The 22165-nt window shown below is 37.3% G+C and overlaps 1 protein-coding gene across 2 annotated transcripts in view; it reads left to right on the plus strand.

Moving 5' to 3' along the window:
• col5a1 (procollagen, type V, alpha 1) overlaps positions 1 to 22165 on the plus strand; it is a 103030-nt gene that overhangs the window by 57432 nt on the left and 23433 nt on the right. For both annotated transcript variants that reach the window (XM_038304989.1, XM_038304988.1), the window contains exons 10-38: positions 632 to 673; positions 1091 to 1153; positions 1240 to 1314; positions 3032 to 3124; positions 3319 to 3375; positions 3470 to 3523; positions 3645 to 3698; positions 3846 to 3899; positions 4011 to 4064; positions 4145 to 4198; positions 4491 to 4535; positions 7051 to 7104; positions 7541 to 7585; positions 8277 to 8330; positions 8417 to 8461; positions 10088 to 10141; positions 11251 to 11295; positions 12909 to 12962; positions 13615 to 13659; positions 14025 to 14078; positions 17259 to 17366; positions 19279 to 19332; positions 20137 to 20190; positions 20940 to 20984; positions 21182 to 21235; positions 21321 to 21365; positions 21468 to 21521; positions 21621 to 21674; positions 21761 to 21814. In XM_038304989.1, coding sequence (XP_038160917.1) covers positions 632 to 673; positions 1091 to 1153; positions 1240 to 1314; positions 3032 to 3124; positions 3319 to 3375; positions 3470 to 3523; positions 3645 to 3698; positions 3846 to 3899; positions 4011 to 4064; positions 4145 to 4198; positions 4491 to 4535; positions 7051 to 7104; positions 7541 to 7585; positions 8277 to 8330; positions 8417 to 8461; positions 10088 to 10141; positions 11251 to 11295; positions 12909 to 12962; positions 13615 to 13659; positions 14025 to 14078; positions 17259 to 17366; positions 19279 to 19332; positions 20137 to 20190; positions 20940 to 20984; positions 21182 to 21235; positions 21321 to 21365; positions 21468 to 21521; positions 21621 to 21674; positions 21761 to 21814 — 1617 coding nt within the window. The remainder of the gene's footprint in view (positions 1 to 631; positions 674 to 1090; positions 1154 to 1239; positions 1315 to 3031; positions 3125 to 3318; positions 3376 to 3469; positions 3524 to 3644; positions 3699 to 3845; positions 3900 to 4010; positions 4065 to 4144; positions 4199 to 4490; positions 4536 to 7050; positions 7105 to 7540; positions 7586 to 8276; positions 8331 to 8416; positions 8462 to 10087; positions 10142 to 11250; positions 11296 to 12908; positions 12963 to 13614; positions 13660 to 14024; positions 14079 to 17258; positions 17367 to 19278; positions 19333 to 20136; positions 20191 to 20939; positions 20985 to 21181; positions 21236 to 21320; positions 21366 to 21467; positions 21522 to 21620; positions 21675 to 21760; positions 21815 to 22165) is intronic.

Raw genomic sequence — 22165 nt, forward strand, 5'->3', positions numbered from 1 at the left:
GTTTACACTTTCTTGTTTTATTACGTTTCTAGTGATACAGATTGTGAGGAAAATAAAAAAAAAATACACATTTTCAAACAATGAGTACATTTCCCTTTGTGTTTTCACAGTGACACTAGAACACAATCACATATTACTAACTAAAACTTGGAGGTAGGAACAATTGGAACAAAAAAAAAAGTTTACAGGGAGTGTTTAGACCACATTTGGAAAAAAAAAATAGCACTCCAAATCAGGGTGAATTCCAAGCTAAAACAGAAAGCCACATCATGCTCCTGTTAAAACGTGGATTTCTTCTTGATAGTCAACATCCAGTTTAGTTCCTCCAGATAAACGAAAACCTCTGATATCTTTGCTTTTTCATGTAATTCTCATTTTCTTTTCCATTCACCTAATTGGAAGCACAAATGATGGATGGAAAGGAATGTTTATTGAATTCCCAAAGCCCAGGTTTTGATAGGCAGGTGTGCCTGAGGCAGGTTTTTTACTGATGATCAAATGTTTCTTCTAAAGCAGTGAAAGCTTCTGAGTACATAATGGGACATAGTTGTACTCAGATTTGTACTTTATAGTTCAGGTCATGATATTGACCTGTGAAGCATGTAATTATATTGTTGTTTGTATGTTTCAGGGTATGCTAATGGAGGGTCCGCCTGGGCCTGAGGGGCCAACGGTAAGTCAGTTGTTTTTGTCAAATTCTGCCTTTTTAACACCTCCTGTTTTAATATTGTTAGCCAAAGTTTATGTCACTTATTTACTGCATTGCAAGTTCAAAAAATTACATGGATGGTGAAAATGAATGGTCATTTCTGCATTGGAATATACAAATGTTTGCATTTTCGCTAATATTTAAGAAATTTTGTAAAAGACAGATCTTACAGACATCCTTCTGATGGTGTCCTCCAGAGGAAATCTAAACTTTGACTTGATGTAGCCAAGTCAAAAGTCAAAATTGAAGTGTAAACAGATACCAGATAAAAAATCAACAAGACCTCCCATCTTCTTTGTGGCAGCTTTAAATTTAAGACTTAAACTACGTGGCGTAAAATGTGTATTTGGAAGTTAATTAAGGTTTTTCTGTGTGAAATAGGGTCTCCCTGGACCCCCAGGATCCTCTGGTCCACCCGGCAGTCCTGGAGATCCTGGAGAGAGGGTAGGAAAGATTTAATTTTTAGAAATATTCATGAACAAAACAAATTCGGCTCGTTTTTGAGCTCTTTACACACAATTCTTTTAAAGGGTCTTCCAGGTCGACCTGGTCTCCCTGGAGCTGATGGTCTGCCAGGACCCCCAGGAACTGTCCTGATGCTGCCTGTAAGTAAACTTTATTTGTATGTTTTTATTTTTAAGGGCTGAAACATTTCCTGTTTTTTTTGCCATCATTCTCTGGTCCAGTTTAAAAACAGTTTTACCAATAACCCTGACACATGTTTCAGTCTGTGTTCTTAGAGGAAGGGGGTTTTCCAATGGGTCCCATTGCAAATCTGTTAATATGGATGTAACGTTTTAAGAGCAGCCCCTTGTGGTGCTGGAGTGAAATGGCCCCACTTGAACTCTATAAACAGCACGCATCTGCATTTTTAACAGAGATTCTTGAGTCCAAACTTTACAAATCAAGCATCTTTCCAGGAAGTTGTATGGCTTTGACGAGATACAAAACAATACCGTTGAATGTAGCTTTTGCTGCAGCGGATCCTACTGCGAGTTACACAATCATCCCAAAAAACTCCTCTGCTGTGTATCAATTCTCCCATTTCCCTGTACTTGGAAGATGCTCTCAGGCCTAAATACTTGTACAGATGTGAAATTTTGTGGCTTTGTTGATTCACAGATCTCTTTTGGCGGAGACGTGTGGCAAACTGAGTCTGGACAGTGAATCAAGTAGTTCTGGCATATCCGCAGGCATAGACCGGCATTGAAATGCAACACCCCATTTCTAATGAGAAACATGCATCTTTGTTTTGCTGTTCTTTCAAGCCGAGCACAGTTTTTGGTTCCTTTATTTGACAATGGGAATCCAGGGAAATGCGGTAAACTTGACCGTGAATCAATTTTTCATGCTTGATTCGTGGTAATGTTGATCAATGGTTGGATTGGCTGGAATTTTTTTTATTACTCTTGATGGTTGGCATTTGTCAAATATCTAAAATCTGCACTGGTTAAGTCTTATAAACAAGAAAACCAAGAGTTAGTTAGACTGACAACAATAATAGTGGATGGGTAAAGAAAGATGTCAATCAAACAGGCCAGGTAGAAAAATTATCTTAATTATTATCTTAATTATCTAAAACAGTTATCTTAAAAGGGACTTTTTAGAGTTATTCTGTGTCCTGTGCTGCACTTTAACAGAATTCTCTCAAGTTTGCGGCACCAAATCCACTATTTGTATTACTGCATCCTGGCTCCTGTGGTTTTGAAATTCGGTGTCAGGTCTCACGTTCGGTTTGTTTATCTGTAAGCTTTCAGTCAACCTCATGAGGACTGTATAAGGTTCAATCCAAAGTATCTCAAAGAAAAAAAATGAAAATCATGATCTGCATCCCAATATTTCCACTCATATTGTAATACTACCCTGTGACCACCAGATGGCAGTAGAATTTGAACCTGCTAGGCAACAATAGCAGGTTAGATTAATACTCATTTCATCTTTTGTTTTTTCCTAAAGTGAAGAAAACTGCCACAAACAAATATTGAAGACAAGCATGCTTAGTGTGAGGGATTGTGTTTGAGTCAATGAGTCGATGCAATCAACTGGTTTTCCTTAGATAGAAAACTTTGTATCAATTTGACTGTATGATCTGTTTCAACTGTAAAGTGCCTTGAGATGACATGTGTTGTGAATTTGGCGCTATATAAATAAACTGAATTGAATTGAAAAATTGAAGACATTAATTTTTCTCAAAGAAGTGGCATTTGTTTACTCTGCCTTGAGCTGATATTTTTGTTGTGTGTATTCTCCCTTCGGTGTTTTGTGGTATGCTCTTTCCTGCAGTTGAATAAGTGAAATATGTCTGTAACATTTTCTCCACAGTTCAGATTGAGCGCCGGAGGGGACTCTGGGCAGAAGGGACCAGCTGTTTCAGCACAGGAGGCCCAGATGCAAGCCATCATGCAGCAGGCCAGGGTAACATCTCACAACCAAACATATTAAGTTACAGCGTCATTCGTTGGCTAACAGCTATGACACACTGTATGCATTTGGTCTTTAAGCAAGAAACGTGTTTACACACCAAAGATGCAGCCTTGTTAGACCCTAATACATCTTAATCCTAAAGCCTCATTTTGATCTGTTTCATATTATTTCCTGCCTTTTTTCAGCTGGCTATGCGTGGCCCAACTGGTCCGATGGGTTTGACTGGCCGACCTGGCCCTCTGGTGTGTATATAACATCCCCAATCAGTAAACACTAAAATAAATGCATTGATATGTTGTCCATATTGAAAAACCTAACCGTAATTTACTTTCCCAGGGTCCACCAGGTGCACCAGGACTCAAGGGAGAATCTGGAGAAGCAGGACCTCAGGTACAAGATGTCGGAGTTTAACCATTAGATCTATTTTATTCGAACCATGCCTGTTTATATTTTAAACTAAACAGATTATGGAAAGTATACACTGCCTGTGATTGACCATGTTTTGCATTAGGGGCCACGTGGACCAATGGGCTCAAGTGGACCCACTGGAAAGCCTGGCAGAAGGGTACGTGTTTGAGGAAACATTTGTTGTAATTCAACAAATTAATTGAAATATCTATGTCCACTTTTCTGAATTATAAGTGGCTCATGTTCTTCATTAAAGCTGTTGGTCTTTTAAGTCCTCAATTATTCATCCAGTTGTTTGTTGCAGGGTCGTTCTGGAGCAGATGGTGCCAGAGGAATGCCAGGACAGACTGGACCTAAGGTATTTTTACATCTATAATCACACTTTATAAAACCAGTCCAAAAACAAAAAGTTTAGAGTCGGAATGAGACTGATTTCTTTTTTCCTTTTTTTTTTTTCTGCTTTTAATAGGGCGACAGGGGTTTTGATGGCCTAGCTGGGCTTCCTGGTGAAAAAGGACACAGAGTAAGAGATTTTTATAGCTATATAAAACTAATTTCAGCTTTGAGGGAGCGTAAAATGTAATAATATCTTTTTTTTTATAGGGAGAACCCGGCCCCTCAGGACCTCCTGGTGCTCCTGGCGAAGATGGAGAGAGGGTAACTTAAGAAAATATGATTTGACGGCTGCTGTCTCATTTTGCTGTGTCAAAGAGATGTAGATCTGTTGTGACTCCATCCTTTCTCTCTAAGCTGAGAGGATGTATTTCTTCCACTCAATCTCTTATTATTTCCTCTTTCTCACTATTCACAGTTTACCTCAGATGATCTTAATCTCACCTCCTTTTGATTTTTTTTTCCCCAGTCTCCATAACCCACATATCCTCTCATTGTTCTCTATTATCATTCTCTGTCTGTCCACAGTCTAACCCTGGCTCTGTCTCATTCACAGGGGGATGATGGAGAGATCGGACCCAGGGGACTTCCTGGTGAACCAGTGAGTGATTGCTTGTTTTTTTCATTCAGTCTTACTCCACGATATTGTGTGATGGGTAGGAGGCGGGTGGGGATGTGTTAGTGCTCAGGGCCTCCTGTCATCCTGTAATTGCATCAGTGGTGTGATGATATTATATATCAACTGCAGGCTGCTCTCCTTACACTACATTCTCATCGGCTGAGATTTTTTAACCTTATACTGCTGTGTTTAACAGACTGCTCACCGTTGTCTGGAAATGAGAAAATCTGGTAGTGCGCATCAGGGTTGTTAAAGCCTCTGACACCCACTCAGGCAGGATGTTCATTACAGAGAGCAGGGGGAGGGAAAAGGAAAAGCAAAAAACATATTGTGTTATGATTCTTTCTGGCCACCAGGGTGTGCAGCCTGAGTTTGGATCATTTCTGTCAGGACAATAAGTCTAGTTAGGTAACTGTGAGACCTGAGAGGCATAGCAGAGAAATTCAAACGGAAATGCAGCAGAAAGAGATATAATAGAAAGTTATAATAGAAATATAATAATGAAATTAGTTATCTCTCAAATACACTCTGCACATCTTTAACATTATTAACAGTAATAATAATACTGTATTTAACAAAAATTCAGATATTTTATGTATCTTTTTTTTTCATTTTATAGACTTTTTTATTTACAACAATGAAAAAATATAAACGAAATTTAGAAAATAAAGTTTAAAAAAAAACATTTAAATCATGATAGTATAAGATTAAAAGCTAATAATACATGGAAGGCAACCTTAAAAAGATGGCGGTTCAGAGAGAATCAATATAACGAAAATGATGATAGAGACAGTTTTAAAGACAAGGGGGAAGAGGTGAAAGCTTCAGTAGTACAGTGAGATAAATAGAGAGGGTGGAGCCCTGACTAAGTGACGGCACGATGCTCTGCAGAAGATCAGACGCATGGTGGTGCATAGATCTAGAGATACTTGAAAGCAAGAAGAAGAACCTTGAAATCAGTGCTGCAATTAGGAAGCCAATTAAGTTGTGAGGACTACAGTGTCTACTAAATAGCTATGCATAACTTTGTGTTACAAAATAGTCAGTTTGAAATATAACTGTAGCATTCCCCAAGAACAGCGTTAATCATACCAGTTACAAGAATGACAGCATATTCTCTGATTAATATTATAGATATGTTGTCAATGTTTGGGGCTGTTAACAATGACATGGAAGCTTTTTAAGCAGGAGGAATTATCAATACATCAAATTTAAAAAACAGTTTTAGTTCTGTCAAGAAAAAGTACAGCTTTTTCTTTGGTGAATTTAGGAGAATAGAAGAGAAGAATCAGGGTTTGTAGACTGACACAGCAGGCTTTTATAAGAATACAGAGAATATTTGACACACCTCTTAAAAACATTTTGCAAAAACTTTAAACATACAATTTTTTTTTTTGGGTGCAGTTCATTAAAAGGTTAGCTTTGATAACCCATGTTCAGCTAACCTGCTACACATATAAGAAAATTAAAAAAAGAAAAGAAACAGATAACCATTTAGACAGCTGTCAGCCTTGTCTGTGTCACACGTCTTTAGACAAATATGCTGCAGACACACACAGGGCACATAAGTCACACAAGCAGCTCTGCATGTTAGAGTATAGTTGATTTAATTAACAATAAAACAGCTAGTGTGGAAGCAAGTCTTTTTCCCTCCATGGTATCATATTCAGTCATTAACAAACAAGAGAAAATAACTGTGCATTACTGTCCACTGAAAACATGCCCATAAAAATCAGTTTAACCATAATTTTCGTGTGGAAAAAATGCTGGCGTGATTGTGTAGTGGGGGAAAGATGCCTCTTTGGATTTAAAGACTTTCAGCAGAAATGTGTCCACCAATGATGCGAAGAGACCCTTCGGTTAGCCAGAATTTGTAATTTAACCAACAGCCTTCTCTGTTTGAGAGTTACTCAATATAATTCAAATTTAATTAAATAATTCTTAACACAAAAAGGAAAGAAAATTAAAAAACTAGAAAAAAATACTGGGGTTATATCTATATAGAAAATAGACATCGAAGTGAAAGGATCTTGCAAAGTTGTACAGAAAGCAGAATAGCTTGATTTAAATGTACACAAACAGTCAGATATGGTGAAGTTACATAGAACATGGTGACATCTACAAAGATTGTGAAAGTTCATAACATATCCTGCAATTATTAACAAAAGATACTAGCTGGATGATAATCATAAGTGGGTTTAAGACACAGTTCTGGTGAAAACAATGGGCAAATTGTCCAAGAAGCATGCATGTGGTCAACAGCCATACACAGAATGGAAAAAAACTAAAGAAGAAAGACGGATGTCAGTTATTAAATATGATCAAGGACGAGTAAGATTTAAGCACCTGAGTCAGAAGCAAGTATATATTCAAAAGGACATTTGTGAACGGGGGTTATTTTCAGACGTATCATTTTGAAACAGGATTTAATTATTCATTAGACCTCTCACTGGTGTAATATCACCCTCAATCTCATTTCCCTGCTTTATCACCCCAGGGACCTCGTGGTTTACTGGGGCCAAAAGGACCTCAGGGACCTCCTGGACCACCTGTAAGTATCACATTCTTTCCTATTATTTCATATCTTCTGCATCACTGCAGCTTTACTATTTACAGAGCAGAATACATTTCCAGCATATCGTGGGCAGCTACAAAGAGAACAGACAACGCCCACAGGGACATACCTACCTCAATATATCTCACAGAGACTGCACATTAAGCAGCACATTATTGAGTTTATCTTCAAGATTTCAGAAATATTTCTACCACGAGACAAGACTAACTATAATATTTATGGATTTAATTTTGCACGAACAATGAGCATTTGGCAAGTAGATTTTGAAACTTTGCATAAAATAGACAATTTCTTTTGAATTTTCCCCTCAGCAGTTTTAAAAGATGAAATGGTGTTAAAAAGCTTTTTATTTCAGTGGATTAGAGATTTGCTTCTTTAACGCCTGATATTCTTTTCCTTATTCCTATGACAGGGAGTTACTGGAGCGGATGGCCACCCCGGACCCAAAGGAAATATTGTAAGTTAAGACTGAACCAATTAGGATAAAAAAAAAAAGAAAAGGAAAGGCAAAAGTAAACTGGAATAAAAGAATATTAAATTGTATTGCTTTAATCATTCTGAGCATTTTTAATCCCCAAAAGTGGAAAAAAAAAGTACTGATGAGTCCTTTCCAGCACTTTCCCACACATATATAAACAAATCCACATTAGTACTATCAGAGAATACACCCATGGCTAGTTGTACAATTTCCACTCAATTCCTGCCAGCACCCGGCAGTAATGAGAGAATATCTTACCAGAGCGGTTTGTTTGCTCTTTTGGGAATCTTCCAACAAGGTAGAGATGGAAGATCAACAACTTGCCCAGAGTCTTGAAATGAGGCAACGTAATTGATAGCTGGTTATCCTAGAAGAGATGCTGTTTATTTGTTTGTGGTTCAGCAGTTTGCAGCATGAGGAAATTAGGTCTGAGAATGTTCCCTGCATATGTGCATTGAAAAGGATAAAATTCTAACATTTGGCTACAAATTATTACAGGTTTGGGGTGCATAATCTAGTAATGCATATATATATATATATATCTATCCATTGGGAGATATTTTATTTTACATAATGTATTTTATGCAACAGTTGCTCTGTTTTTCTATTGAAGACGACCTTGTCAGTTTATAATAAAATCTCTAAAGTTATATATTTGTTTTTTTTCCAGGGACCTCAGGGAGAGCCAGGCCCTCCTGGACAGCAAGGCAACCCCGGTGCTCAGGTAAGTTAGTTACAGGTTGTCTTACATTAGATATCCCCTCATCAATCAGAGGAAAGGTTCTAAGCATTTCTTTACTTTCTCCACAGGGACTCGCAGGGCCACAAGGACCAATCGGACCTCCAGGAGAGAAGGTAGCAAAGCAAACCTGCTGAATATGTTATTCCTGCTGGGAGAAAAAAACAAAAAAACTGCTGGCATGATAAAATGTTAATACCTGCAGACCAAAAATCTTTAAAATTACTGGAGTTTGTCTCATTCATTTGCATGAGCCAGATAGCCAAGCTACTATCATATTCAGGCCCAGATGCTTATACTTATGCAAACACGTCTCCATACTCAGCTTAGAAATACTGCCCTACATGCAGCTTAGAGTTATTTAAATCCTGATGCATTTTAAAAAAATTACAACCATATAACATTCTCTGGCTGACATTGTAGATTATTAAACAGTGAGATTTAAAAAAATAATAGCATGGGGGGTATGTTCCACTGTTTTTTTTCAAAATTTTAGCCTTGAAGAGGATAAAGTAAAATCTATCCTCTCTTTTAGCCCATTAGCTGAAGAAAGGATTAAACAGCTCAGGCTTGGGGATCTGGTTACTTTTCTAACCTATATAGTCTATCATAGGCTAATACAAAAGACAGCCTTGCATATTGTGTAAAAAGGGACTCTTCTAAAACTCTTACTTGTCTTCTTATCATCAACATTGATACAGTATATGTAAAAAAAAATCATCATCATCAGCTTCACGTTCAACTCCAATAGATTGAATATATATATATATATATATATATATATATATATATATATATATATATATATATATATATATATATATATATATATATATATATATATATATATATATATATATATATATATATATATATATATACATACATTGTACACATACATTGGGGTCTGTTATACACCTTTGTTTAAAGGTCTCAGTTTTTATAATTTAGTATGATCACATAAAGTGACGTTAAGTTTGAAGTTTTAACAGAGAAAAGCTTTGAATGGCACAATTTAGAATATAATTTGCCCAAAATTAGCATTCTAGCTGCTAATGATTTTTCTTAAGATGGTGAAATTTTATCTAAAATGGCTATAAAATTTCTCTTGTGTAGAAACCTTTGGGTTTTTTGGAGTTTGGTCCATTTTAATTCTTATCAAGTGATTATTTTAATGCTTCAGTAGGTCCATCCGACTTTGCTTTACATTTAAAAGCTGGTAATTATATTGGATGAGAAACTAGATATAAACTTCTTTTTTATCTTTCTATTATTTTGGCAGTGTTTTCTTTTTTTTCTTTCTCAGCTATGTCTCCTCACTTTTTTTGTCTTGGTGTCACTTCATGTGCAACCTTTTTAAAAAGTTAGTTGTGCTCCTTACTTTCACAGAGATACTGCTTCTGTAAAGGTTTACACTCATATGAGAAGAACCAAAAAAGGCTTTTTAAAATTCAGTTCAATTAAGTCACTCCCCATCATTTTGTATTTTCAACCATATCATTGTTGTATTGGTACAACAGTAAAGTATGTGACAGAATGTCAAATACTTTTGTCACAGAATATGATTACTTGTAAGTAATCATATTCTGTAACTGTAAGATCGTTTTAAATAGGAAGATATACCTGGTTATCAGTTTCTATAGCTTTAGCATCATTTGCTTGCTTTAGCTTTCAAAATCTGCCCTTGTTTGTATTTGATAAACTTTTTCATCATATTTAATAACTATTTGATGTTTGTCAAGGGTCCAACTGGAAAGCCTGGATTGCCAGGAGTGCCTGGAGCTGATGGACCTCCGGTGAGTTAAAATTCAAATCTACAAAAACTGTTTAGTTGGTCGGTCGGTAGGTTGGTGGTTGGTTGGTCAGTGGGTGGTTGGTTGGTTGCTTTGATGTAAGGGTGGATGGATGGATTGGTTATGAAATAAACATGTAATTTAATACCATATAGCTGCATACACATTTTAGCAATAGAGTGTAAAATGCCTTAATGAATACTAGTATAAGGCATATGGATGATACAACATCTTCATTTGGCTCCATAACAGGAGATCAACACACACGCACACACACAGTATTATATATGCAAACAACCTCCTTTGCATCCCAGACAGACGTGACACCTGTGCTAATGACAGATGTTCTTTGGAAATCACCAGGTGGCTCCTTCTATAGAGGAGAGTGGGGCTTTAAGATCTAGTAACTCCAGGGGAAGAAAAAAAATAAAAAATGAAAAAATGGAGTAAGTATTGAAAGATGAGAAGGAGGTAGAGAAGAGCTTGCATAATCTAATACAACGCTCCAAAGCCCATTAATGGTTTATATTTCAGATTTGAAATAGCTTACAACCATCTATCCAGACTTTTTTTTTAAATTCATTTGCTGCCTATAACTTAAATTGCCACATTCTCGACCTTAGTGCTTCCTCTCTGCCACTAATTTCTTTCCTCTTTTGTATCCATTTCTGTCTCAATGCTAAAAACCCATCAGTGGGTTTGCAAAGCTCCTTTGTCCCACGAGAATCCAATCAATTTTCCTCCAGATGTCTTTTTACTGGACATCCATGTGTGAGTTCTGTGTGGAGTTGTTGCCATCTCGCCATTGTGTATTAGATCACATGCATGCAGCCTATGTGTATTTGTACCGTGAAGTCTCAAAGCGGCTTTGGTCTAGGCTTTTAGAGCCCAGTAATAGCTGTGAGTGCATCTGCAACACTGTGCATTAAGAATGGGAAACAAACTCCCAAAGGAGGCTGAACCTCTGAAAGGCCAACTTTTCCAGTTTCCTAGTTAGATTTGTCCTTCAGCAGTTTTACAGCCTAATCCTTCAGTTATAGGGATGTTGTGGTGTTTATGGTGGTATTTGTACTGAAATGTCATGCAGTAATATTCTTCTCAATGATTTACAGGGTCACCCTGGAAAAGAGGGTCCTACTGGGGAGAAAGGCCACATGGTGAGTTGGGCTCCTTTTTCTCTTTCTTATTTAAATTATTAGTTTGGGCAGTTTAGATATATTTTAATACATAAATGAAGATTATTCTCCACCTAAGTGATGAAGTCCTGCTCTCTTAATGAAATGTCCATGGGGAGCTGGCACACTTCATTCAAATTAGCTCCTCAGCCTTTTCTTGCTTTTACTGACCTTTCTGATTACCTCATTGGACACTTCTGCTTACCAAAGGGAAAGCTTCCACATGACTAAGTGTTATAAAGCAGGACAGAAGGACCCAGCATTCAAGGCGAGACATACAGTGGGATAATATGAAGCATTTTGTAAGAACGCGGCAGGCTTCAGATAGCAGTGGCTGCAGCTAGGACATCTATGACTGGAGTCTCTAGTTAAAGAAAAACACAGATTAGCGACCATGATAATCTGACGGAGAATGATTATCCATATGAGTCACTAATGAATCATGAATCTCCATAATACGAGATAGGATCCAGAGGGTGGGCTGCCAAGGAGATGTGGCGGGCGGGTACCGCCCGGAGTGTCCCAGATGCTTCAGCCTCGGAGAACAAGAAGGAGTTTGAGCCAGGTCAGGGAAACAGATCAGAACAGGAAGGCTCAGAGGTCCAGGAGTCTGGACCCCAGTCAGGGATACCGATCAAAGCAGGAACTGACTGGTTCAGGGTTTTCTTGGACTCCAGAGACAGTTCAGGCAGAACAGTCCAATGGGAATAGGCAGCCTCGGTGTTTGCAGAATAGGTGAGGACATCAGGAACTCTACAGGACGGTAAAATACGGCACTCTCTGCTGAAACCATTCAGGAACAGACGTGTTTAGTGGATGAGAGACAGATCAGGGTCAGGGAATCAGAAACACCACGGAATGCTTAAAAAACACTCTCCACTGCACCCTGAGAACAAGAACATGAACAAGAACATCAGCATCAATAATCTGGCCATGATGGCTGGGACTGAGCTGTAAAAATAGAAGCCGCAGCAGGTGGTTTAGATGAGCCATAATGAACAACCGGGCAATTAGACAGGTGAATGGAGTGAACAATTAGGCCAGCCATCAGAGCCAAGATCATGACACAAAGTGTTGTTAGGCTTGCTTGGTAGCATTGGCAAAGGTTTCTTGCCATGTTGGATGCTAATTCCATACCGACACTTTTCCAAATATTCTTTACCTACTTTTATTTCCACCTGTAAAATGTACCATTTGGTAAGAATTTATGTAATTTTTTCTATATATGTCTCTTTCCCCTGGCAGGCAATCTTTTCTATGCAATATCAGGAGAAATTATTATATGCATGCTCTGATCTGATGTACCTTCATTTAATATTAATTTATTAAAATTCTGAACAACCTTTTCCTATAGATCTGACTCCCAGCTGTGTTTTAAGAAATATTAGAGGAAAATATAGTGACTAGATTATAACAACTCTTTTGGCAACCTTTTGTATGGTGTGTTTACTGACCAGAAAAAAAGTTTAGACTTTTAATGTTTCAATGTAGCCTCTCACCAACAAGCTCAGTCAAGGCAAAAATTGGCCATTTCTTACTGTTTGAGTGTTTTCATTAGTATGATGCTAGTTTTAATCAAATCTTTCTCTCTTTAGGGCCCTGCCGGTCCTCAAGGCCCCATCGGTTATCCTGGGCCCCGAGGAGTTAAGGTAAGTTTATCTTTGTTTATAAAAAAGTACATTTTTACAGCAGAACTTTAGAGGTAATGGCTATTAAGGACACTTTTGTAAGCTACCAGATGCTATTTAGTGTTAACATATTTTCTTTTTAAATGTTTAAACCAATATTAACATGCTGCTTTAGAGAAGGGTACAAATCAAGTCCTTAATTATTGCCATAAAAGCACAGTAGTAGTGCCAGCTTATGGGCTTCATGAATCTTTTTAGATATATAGTGTTAATCCGAGGGTTTTTCATCCTCTTTATGTACCTTTTTTTACAATCTTTTGTTTTTGATGAGCAATATTCAGAACCACAACAAAACAAATACCATTAAATAGTTGCTGGTAATAGGAAGATCCAAATCTTACAGCTTTTACTGAGAAGGCTCAACTAGTTTTGCGTCTGTTCCAGATTTTTCTTTGTTAGATGGCTGAAATCTAAGAGGATGGACAAGGATTTGCTGACCAGCAAACTTTGAATCCTCTGCAGTAGTAAATTTCAAAACAGTTCTTTAGAAGCCTTACTTTAGATTAGAAAAAAGCTTTCACATCGTGAAGTTCTGTCACCTGAAAGAATGAATGCTCTGCTATTTCTCCGTATTGTCTCATTTACTTCTTGATTGCCTGATTTTGCATCGCAGGGAGCTGATGGCGTCCGTGGCCTCAAGGGAACTAAGGGTGAAAAGGTAAGGGAAAGCATCCAGGAGGAGAACTAAAGCTACATCAGTCATTCGACTTAACTGTAAAACTAACAGAGAGATGACAGTGATTGTGATTATACTGATGATGAGGGTTGATGGCCTCTGCTTGCCAATGATAATCTCAGGACACATAATTTTACTGCTACAGAGATTGGGGAAAAAGAGGGGTCTATCAAGGGTTTCTATGGCAACAAGGGCTCTTGTCTCATTGCTGCTCTATCAGACTTGACATCTCTGTGTGTATGTGCGGGTCCAATTCAGGGGGATGTTGACTTCCAAAATATTTCAGTGTTATTAGAGCCTTGTCTGTTGCACCTCTCATATTGTGTTTTTATGTTTCCTATCGTTAGGGGGAGGACGGCTTCCCTGGCTTCAAGGGAGATATGGGCATAAAAGGTGACAGGGTAAGGCTGACTTAAAAATTGAATTATGCACATTTAACTATTTAATGTTTTGACAATAAAAACACAAACTTTAATGTGTCTTATTCGTCTTCTATGTGATAAAACTAAATGTTGCACAATACTGAAATAGAAGAAAAAAAAAACAGATTTTTAAACCTCTTTAAACATGTAAATCTGCATTGAGCTTCCTCTATTCAGACACCCCTAAATTAAATAATCAGGGAGGTAGCCAAGAGTCAGATTGTAACTGGAAAATCTGCAGTTTAGAGGTTCCCAGGTTAGAGTTCAACTATAAAAGCCTCTACTGGGTCTGTAAAAGTGGACCGCTTCTATTCATACTATTTTTAGCTCGGTTGAATTTTACTTAAAGATGCCTAGTTTTGACTGCAACGTCTTTCGCTGCAGTAGGCTGTCATAGCTGCTAAGAAGAGAAGAAGTAGAAAAGAACTGAAGAGAAAAGAGTAAAGTCTATTCTGTCCAGGAAACAGACGCTGTACTGTGTCCTTGCAGTTCCTAGGAGATGAATTTTCCAAATTGGTACAACTTCTGACACTTTGTTTCCTGAACAAGTGTCAGTGTTGTTTTTCTTCTGTTCACTTTCATTGTTCATTTTCTTTTTGTGTGTTTGATGCAATCCCTTGAAGAGGAATGTTACTGTGACTGTCAGTATACAAAGTCAGAGCAGAAATCCGATGAGAAACTTAAGGACAACTGATGTCACAGGTTTTGTAGTCAAGCTGACAGCAGAGCAGACTGGAGCGTATTAAATTGGCTTCAGTTTAAGGTTAAAACTAAAGCTTTTGGCCCAGATATAAAATAATATTTGTGACAGAGCCTGTCAGATTTAAAAAATGTATGTGTATATATATATATATATATATATATATATATATATATATATATATATATATATATAGATAGATAGATATATATACACACAAATGTATGCAAATGTAACTTTGTCAAACAGGTTTTAGTTTTGCATTCTTAAAGTTAAGCTGTATTAACTATTGCTGCTCCATTATCCGCTTGTTTCATAAAGCTTTTTGTACTGGTGTGGAATTGCTAATAATGAGAAAACATGAGGTGATGCTGTTGACAGCTGTGATTGTGTTTCAGTTTTCAATACCTACTCTGTCTTCTAAGTCCTAACCATCCCCCCAGCCCCTTTGTTAGTGAAGAGCAAGTTTGACACTCTCAATCCGGAGCAGCTCCTTTCTCTGAAGTGCATTAGGGATTTACGCTGTCAGGTTGTAGGAAAATATGACTTCCACAGTGAGAAACATAACTCACAGCAGCCTGTACTTGAAACATTAAATCCCCTATCCCTGAACCGGGCTGTCTCTAGCTGAAAAACAAGGGAGAAATCAATGGCACTTTAAACACCACTTTAAGCCCACGAGAGACACGGGCCTTCCGCCATGTTTTCCTCTGGAGATGATGCCGATCCAGATGAAAGCAAAGATTTGAGGAGGCCCCTCTGCTCAGTAGATGCCTGCTTGGGCTAGGCTGTAAATGGCTCAGTTTAAAGCAGCCCCTTGAAAAGGGGTGTGTGTGTTTGCATGTGTTCGACAGTGCTCAGTTTAAAGTGTTCTTTTTGATGAGCTTCCGAGCGTAAGTCAAATACAATTTGCTTGATACCGACTTATGTGTACTTGAGGGTGGATGTCTTTGTGTGCAGTGGCTTGCTTTGTAACTCTGCACGGACCTTTAACTAGATAGCTTTTACACACCAATGGGCCTCTGCAGCAGCGCCGGGCTGTCAGAGCAAGTTTTTACTCTGTCATTTAGTGTGTGTGTCCTTTTAAAATAAGAACACACACTCAGAGAGAAGCAGTAATAAGATTGCTAACAAGTTTTCAACAGGAACAATTTCTAATGGGATTCTTTAAGCTACTTTTCCCTTCAGTTAAAAGGGCAAACCTGAACTACTCACAGAGACAACTGGCCTAAAAGTTCAATGGCTGTTCATACTTTTATTATACGTTTTTTGTAATGAAAGTTTTTGTTTTCTATTTGCTTATAGACTTAATATTTGTTATTACTTATACAGATGTTTAAAATCTACTGTAACAACATAAAACACCCATAAATAGGATTAAAAAATGATTGGCAGATGGACAGAGTCGCAGTATAATATTGCCCCAAAAAGTATTCAATCCCCATTAATTTTTTCTACTCCTTTTCACATTGCAAACGTAATTGTATTCAGTGAAAATTTTATTAGCTAGACCAACACAGAATTATACATTAATATGATATATATGTTAACACTTTTCTTTACAATGAAAAATCCTAAAAGTGTGACAGGTATTTATAACAAGCCCTCTTTACCCAGGTAAAGCCAAGTTAATAGCAGTGTAACCTAAAATAAGCAATATAAAACATCTTAGCACAAGTGTGCATGTGTAAGATTTTTTCTTATCTGTACTACTAAGACTACTAAGACTTCCATTTTTTTTTATTATGTTTTACATTCTTGGATTTATCTAAGTAAACTGTAGGTTTGCTTTTCTGTGTAAAGCGCCTCATTACCAAAACAATTCCTCATATGTTTAAATTATTACTTGACAATAAAGACAAGGTAAGTTTTGTTATATACTGAATTTCTATGAAGAGACAATTCAAAGTACTTAATATGAGAAAAAGTACTTTGCAGTGGCTTAAAGGCCACACAAATAATTCAAGAGAATAATAATGAATAATTAAAATATCACATAACAAAAAGATAAAATGATTGCTAAAAAGCTTTCAGTGAAAACTTAACTAGTTGTGTTCAGATACTACAGTCAAAGTTACTATCTCTACATATTTTTTTATCTCAATTTAAAGCATTTCTTATTCTGATATACAACACTAAACCTTTTGTTGAAAGAAAGCTATAAGTTCTTTAAAGTTTGCAATAAGACTACAGAAACACATTGCTTTGGTCTATCACATAAAATACTCTTAAAATATATAAAAAATTGTGTTTAGGGACAATATCTGTAGACCTCAAAGAAGTCTTCATAGAACAAGTCAAGAAATATAACATAAACAGGCTGAATCTCAGATACTGAGATGCTGAACCAATGAAGGATGAGAGTAAATGTGTTTGATATTTAGTATGTAGATAGATTATGGTTAAGCTTGCCTAATCCATTTCATTAATTAAATGTATTTTGGTGCTGTGCCATCCAGGGAGAACTTGGACCAGCTGGACCCAGAGGAGAAGACGGCCCTGAGGGGCCAAAGGGGCGCTCAGGGCTCCCTGGAGACGCTGGTCCGCTCGGCCCCACTGGTGAAAAGGTGAGACACTTTTTGCAATTTTTATCCATACGCTGTGAGCCACACTTATTCCTCATTGTCATTTACAAGACAGTAAAAAGAAAGGTATTTAATTTTTCATCCCCAGTATTGTTTGCTCTGGGATTAAGGTAGAGCAAGTTTTGAAAGGAAAATAGTCTTTTTTCCAATTACGCGGATCTGTACAGGGATCAGTTTGGCACTGCTGTGGCTCTTCAACCAGCTGAGAGCATTAAAGGATTCAGATACTGCATCAGTTAAACACTAAGCAGGATGGTGGCTGCTCATTGGATGTTTCACACATTGGCAATTATGCCAGACGACTAAATCATTTGTTACAGAACTGAATAGTTGATTCATTTCATTCTGATGCTCACTGGAGTGACATCATTGATAGATGTTAAGGAAGACTTGAATACCTGCATTTCATCATAATCCTTCTAAAATTATATTTCATAGTATATACTTTGATTAATGATAGTTTATAGTGCAGTAAATATTTGATTTTATCGGAATATAACATAATATGCAGTTTTTATAATAATGCAGTGGGAACAACAGCCTATAGTCACTTGCTGAAGGGTTTTGCATTCATTTCTATTGCCTGCAGCTTTTATTGCCCTTCAACCATGTCAGTCACAAAGGAGCTTAAAACAGCATAGCTCTACTGAGGAGAATAGCTTCAGCAGCAAATCACATTTTTATCTGAATGCTGCAGTTTATAGAGTCATGATGGAAATAAATGTTACAAAAGGTTGTGATTCCATCAGTCAGATGATATCACTGTTCAACTCTAGCCAACACTAGGGATTGTCAAACCTTATTCTAGCTCTGAGGTTATAATGTCTATTGAGCCCCAATAAGAAAAAAATGTTATCTAGAAGAAAACATATTAATCATGAATGTGACTGGTGTCAGTGTGTAAATATTTGTCAGTTTTTATGAAAGTACAGTATTACATTTGATGAGCTAATTAATACTTTAACAAAGGTGATTATTTATCCAAGTCCACATTATGTTGTTGTATTGTATGCCTTTTGATTCTAAAAAAAATATATATATGCTATTTGATGCCAGCTGATGTGAAACTTTAAAATTTAAATGGTTTCCATCAAGTAAAGATGGGCATCATTCCATATTAACACTCAGCAGCTTGTATGTGCTGTATATCATATTATATTTAATTACAATTATGGTTTACATTAGTTCTGAGCCCTAATCATTCAAAACCACGCTGTATTTGGCAGGTCTCCAATATAGAATAGAGTGGAACAGAATAGAATAGAATAGAATAAAATAAAATAGAATAGAAAATCCCTTTATTGTCCCACAATAGTGAAATTCTGGTGTTTTAGCAGCAACAATATTATAAAAAAAAAAGAAAAGTGTTAGAAAAGTGTATAAAAATAACATAATAGTGAAGAGTTAAAAATAAATAAACAAATAAAATACTGCACTGTAAAGTGTTTTAACAAAATATAATTATATATCATGTGCTAACAAGACTGAAGCAGTTTGCTGAAATGCAAGGGTAATGCTAGCATCTTCACTCTCTATATATTTGGTATATATTGTGTGGTTCAATTTAAATGTTTATGCCCAAAACTTTCAGAAAATGCTTATGAACTTGGCTACTGTTTCTGCTGCACTGTGCAAAGCTAACCTCCACACAGACAGCTGTATGTGAATCTTTAACACAGCTAACTAACCAGTTCAGGGGCATTAGATAAGAAACTTAGTTGGTATCAGGATTAAGCATCAGCTTAAGACATACTGGGTATGTCTTAAGCTGTTATATTTTGATCACCTATTATATTTATGTTAAGTTTAATTGTCAAATGGAAACTTTGAGGCTATCTTTTTGGCAAATTGAAGATCTATGCTGTAAATCTAAACAATGTTTTCTTTTAAACAGGGTAAACTTGGAGTTCCCGGATTACCAGGCTACCCAGGAAGACAAGGACCAAAGGCAAGTGCTCCACATATTATGAAGTAAATTTATCAAAATGATTCATAGTAATGCTACATTTAATGCTACATTTAGGTTTAAGGTAAGAATTTACCAATGTGTTTTTGAGGACTAAAAGGATTAGTGTAGATTAGGGCCTTTTACATCCAAAGTCCTGGAGCTCACCAGTAAAGAACAGTCATCTAAATAGTAGGAAAAAATTAAAATGAATGCAATAAGAGCTGATAAAAGAAGCATTTCATAGCTGTAATGCCAAGAAAAAAAATTATGTATTCATTCTTGAAGAGGGTATAGTTTTTTTTAAAGATAATCAAGTCTTACACATTGTTTATTTTCTTTTGATAGATGTCTGTATCCATCTAAAGATTATTCAAAAGCTAAATCTGTCCAGTGTATGTATAGTTTTGGCCTTTAATGTAGCTTTAAGAACAATGGCTCTACTTTTCTTGCCTGCAATGTCCTAATTGGATGCTTCTTTGCCTTAAAAAAAGAACATAAAAATGGGCAACGGATACTTTCAGGGTGAGTTTTTTTTAATTAGTTGGTTCAGCCTTTAAGCCCCTTTGTGACAAAGTCACAGTCTGAAAAGTGGATGTGCTTGAAGCTTTGTGATCAGAGAGATGGGGATTTGAATATGCTATTTCTGTCATCCCTCAGCAGCCTTTGCGATAACAATAAAGCACTGCAGCCTACTGTCCCACTAGGTATAATGGGCTGGGAGTATTCCTGGGAGGGAAATAAATAAGGGTGAAGTGTTTATCTTTTCTCTCTCAGGTTGCTAATTGCTCTCTTTCTGCCACACAGGGATCTCAGGGTTTCCAAGGCTTTCCCGGCGCCAACGGAGAGAAGGGCTCTCGGGTATGTCACATATCGCATTTCCTATTTACATTACTCATACAAAGAGTTGGACAGCAACCCGGATCGAGATTGATCTGTCCAGAGGAGGCTACAGTGACTCTGAAACAGATTTGGCCGAGCAGAGGAAGAAAGCACCTCTTACACAACTCATTTCATACTAGCAAAAACATTGTTTATCACTCGGTAGCGCTTTGAGCAATGTTTCATTCGCTCTGTGTGTAAGGGACGGGCCATTAGCTTGCCTCAAAGAGTAATAGTTTGTCATCGCGACTGGAGCAGGGCGCATAAAGCTTCTCATCTTTACAGGACGTTCGGGAAGTTTATGAGGTGGAGCTCCCAGATGAAAAGAAATAAGAAGGCCTTTTAAAAAGATTCACTGCTCTTAGTTGAAGGCTTAATACCACTCAGAATATGCACTTGTTTTCTCATTAAAGTTAAATGAACCCATTTTAATTTGTGCTGTGCCATATAACTGTGAAATTGTTAAATCAAAAAAAGTCCCATCTTTAGCACTAATGGTAGAAATGTTAGTGATTATAAGTATTAACAATGACATAGAAGTAGATCAGGCTTGATTGGATAGAAGCGCTGGCCTCAGTGCACTGTAATGGCCTAATTCTGTTGATCTCTGTCTGCAGATGTTATCCTCTTCTGGCCTTTAGATGAATTCATTTAGAACATGCTTTCCATCCCCTTTAATGATGTGAGCTGCCATTCCTTTGATCGCATTGTGTTCTTAACATCCACAGGGAACAGGAGGAAAGCCAGGCCCACGTGGACAGAGAGGACCAACGGTTAGTCTTACTCAGCACACTTCAGCTTATCTACAGATGGCAAACTTGGCACCTCAGTAAAGTAGGATGGCTCTTGATGTTGCTATTCTTAAGGGAAAGCCAAGCTGAGACATTAATTATATCTTAGCGTTTCCAGGTCATCAGTATCTCTCATTGAGTGCTCTCCGTGATTCTAATCACGTCTTTGTTTTCATCAGGGGCCGAGAGGAGAGAGAGGCCCGAGAGGACCCACGGGGAAAGCTGGACCAAAAGTCTGCGAAATATTTCACTCTCATCTTATGTATTTTTTGTTTGTGCTTTCATCTTCTAACCCCTTTGCTTTGTTTTATTTTTCAGGGTAACTCAGGAAATGATGGCCCACCAGGACCCCCTGGAGAGAGGGTATGTTGCATCATTCCCGTATCAAAAGTCAGGTTGTTTAAACGGAATCTTAAGATCTCTAAGAGATTAATGACTGAGTGCCAACTTTTCTTTCTTTCTCAGGGTTTGCCAGGGCCTCAGGGACCAACAGGTTTTCCAGGACCAAAAGGCCCTCCTGTAAGTCAGAATATCTTTAGAAACCCATCTTGCTCTTGTAAGCTTGCTTTATAAGTTTCAGTTTTACTCTATATTTGAGAATTTGTGCGACTTTTTCAGGGACCTCCAGGGAAAGATGGACTGCCTGGACATCCTGGACAGAGAGGAGAAACTGTAAGTAAATCAGTTTGATTGTTCATCTCTTCTGTAGTCGAGAGGCTGTTTGGTGACTAAGTTTTTGTTTCTTCTTCCATATGCAGGGTTTCCAAGGCAAAACTGGCCCTCCTGGTCCTCCAGGTGTGGTTGGACCTCAGGTAAGATCCTAATTTTTTGTCTTTAATACCGATTTTATTGTTTGTTACATTTGCCCCAAAAACTGTGCACAAGTGTGCGATTTGCCCTCACTTGCTTAGAAATTACACCCTTGTTAGTATACTGTCAGGTACTGGCATAAAAGCAAGGAATATGAAAGGAACAGCGGAGAACACTTTCAGTTGTTCCAGTAACTATGATTTATTGTTGTGAGAGCTGAACTTTAGGTGCTGTTTGTTTTTCTATATTAGCCTTGGGATCCTCATCCATTATGCATGAATGTTTAGAAGACTTTAAGCATTTCTGCTAATACCAGCTTAGAACATTCATGATGATGTAGGAACACTGATTCT

Source organism: Cyprinodon tularosa, unplaced genomic scaffold (genome assembly GCF_016077235.1).
Source record: "Cyprinodon tularosa strain WSP-4 unplaced genomic scaffold, ASM1607723v1 ctg55, whole genome shotgun sequence".
NCBI lineage: Eukaryota > Metazoa > Chordata > Actinopteri > Cyprinodontiformes > Cyprinodontidae > Cyprinodon > Cyprinodon tularosa.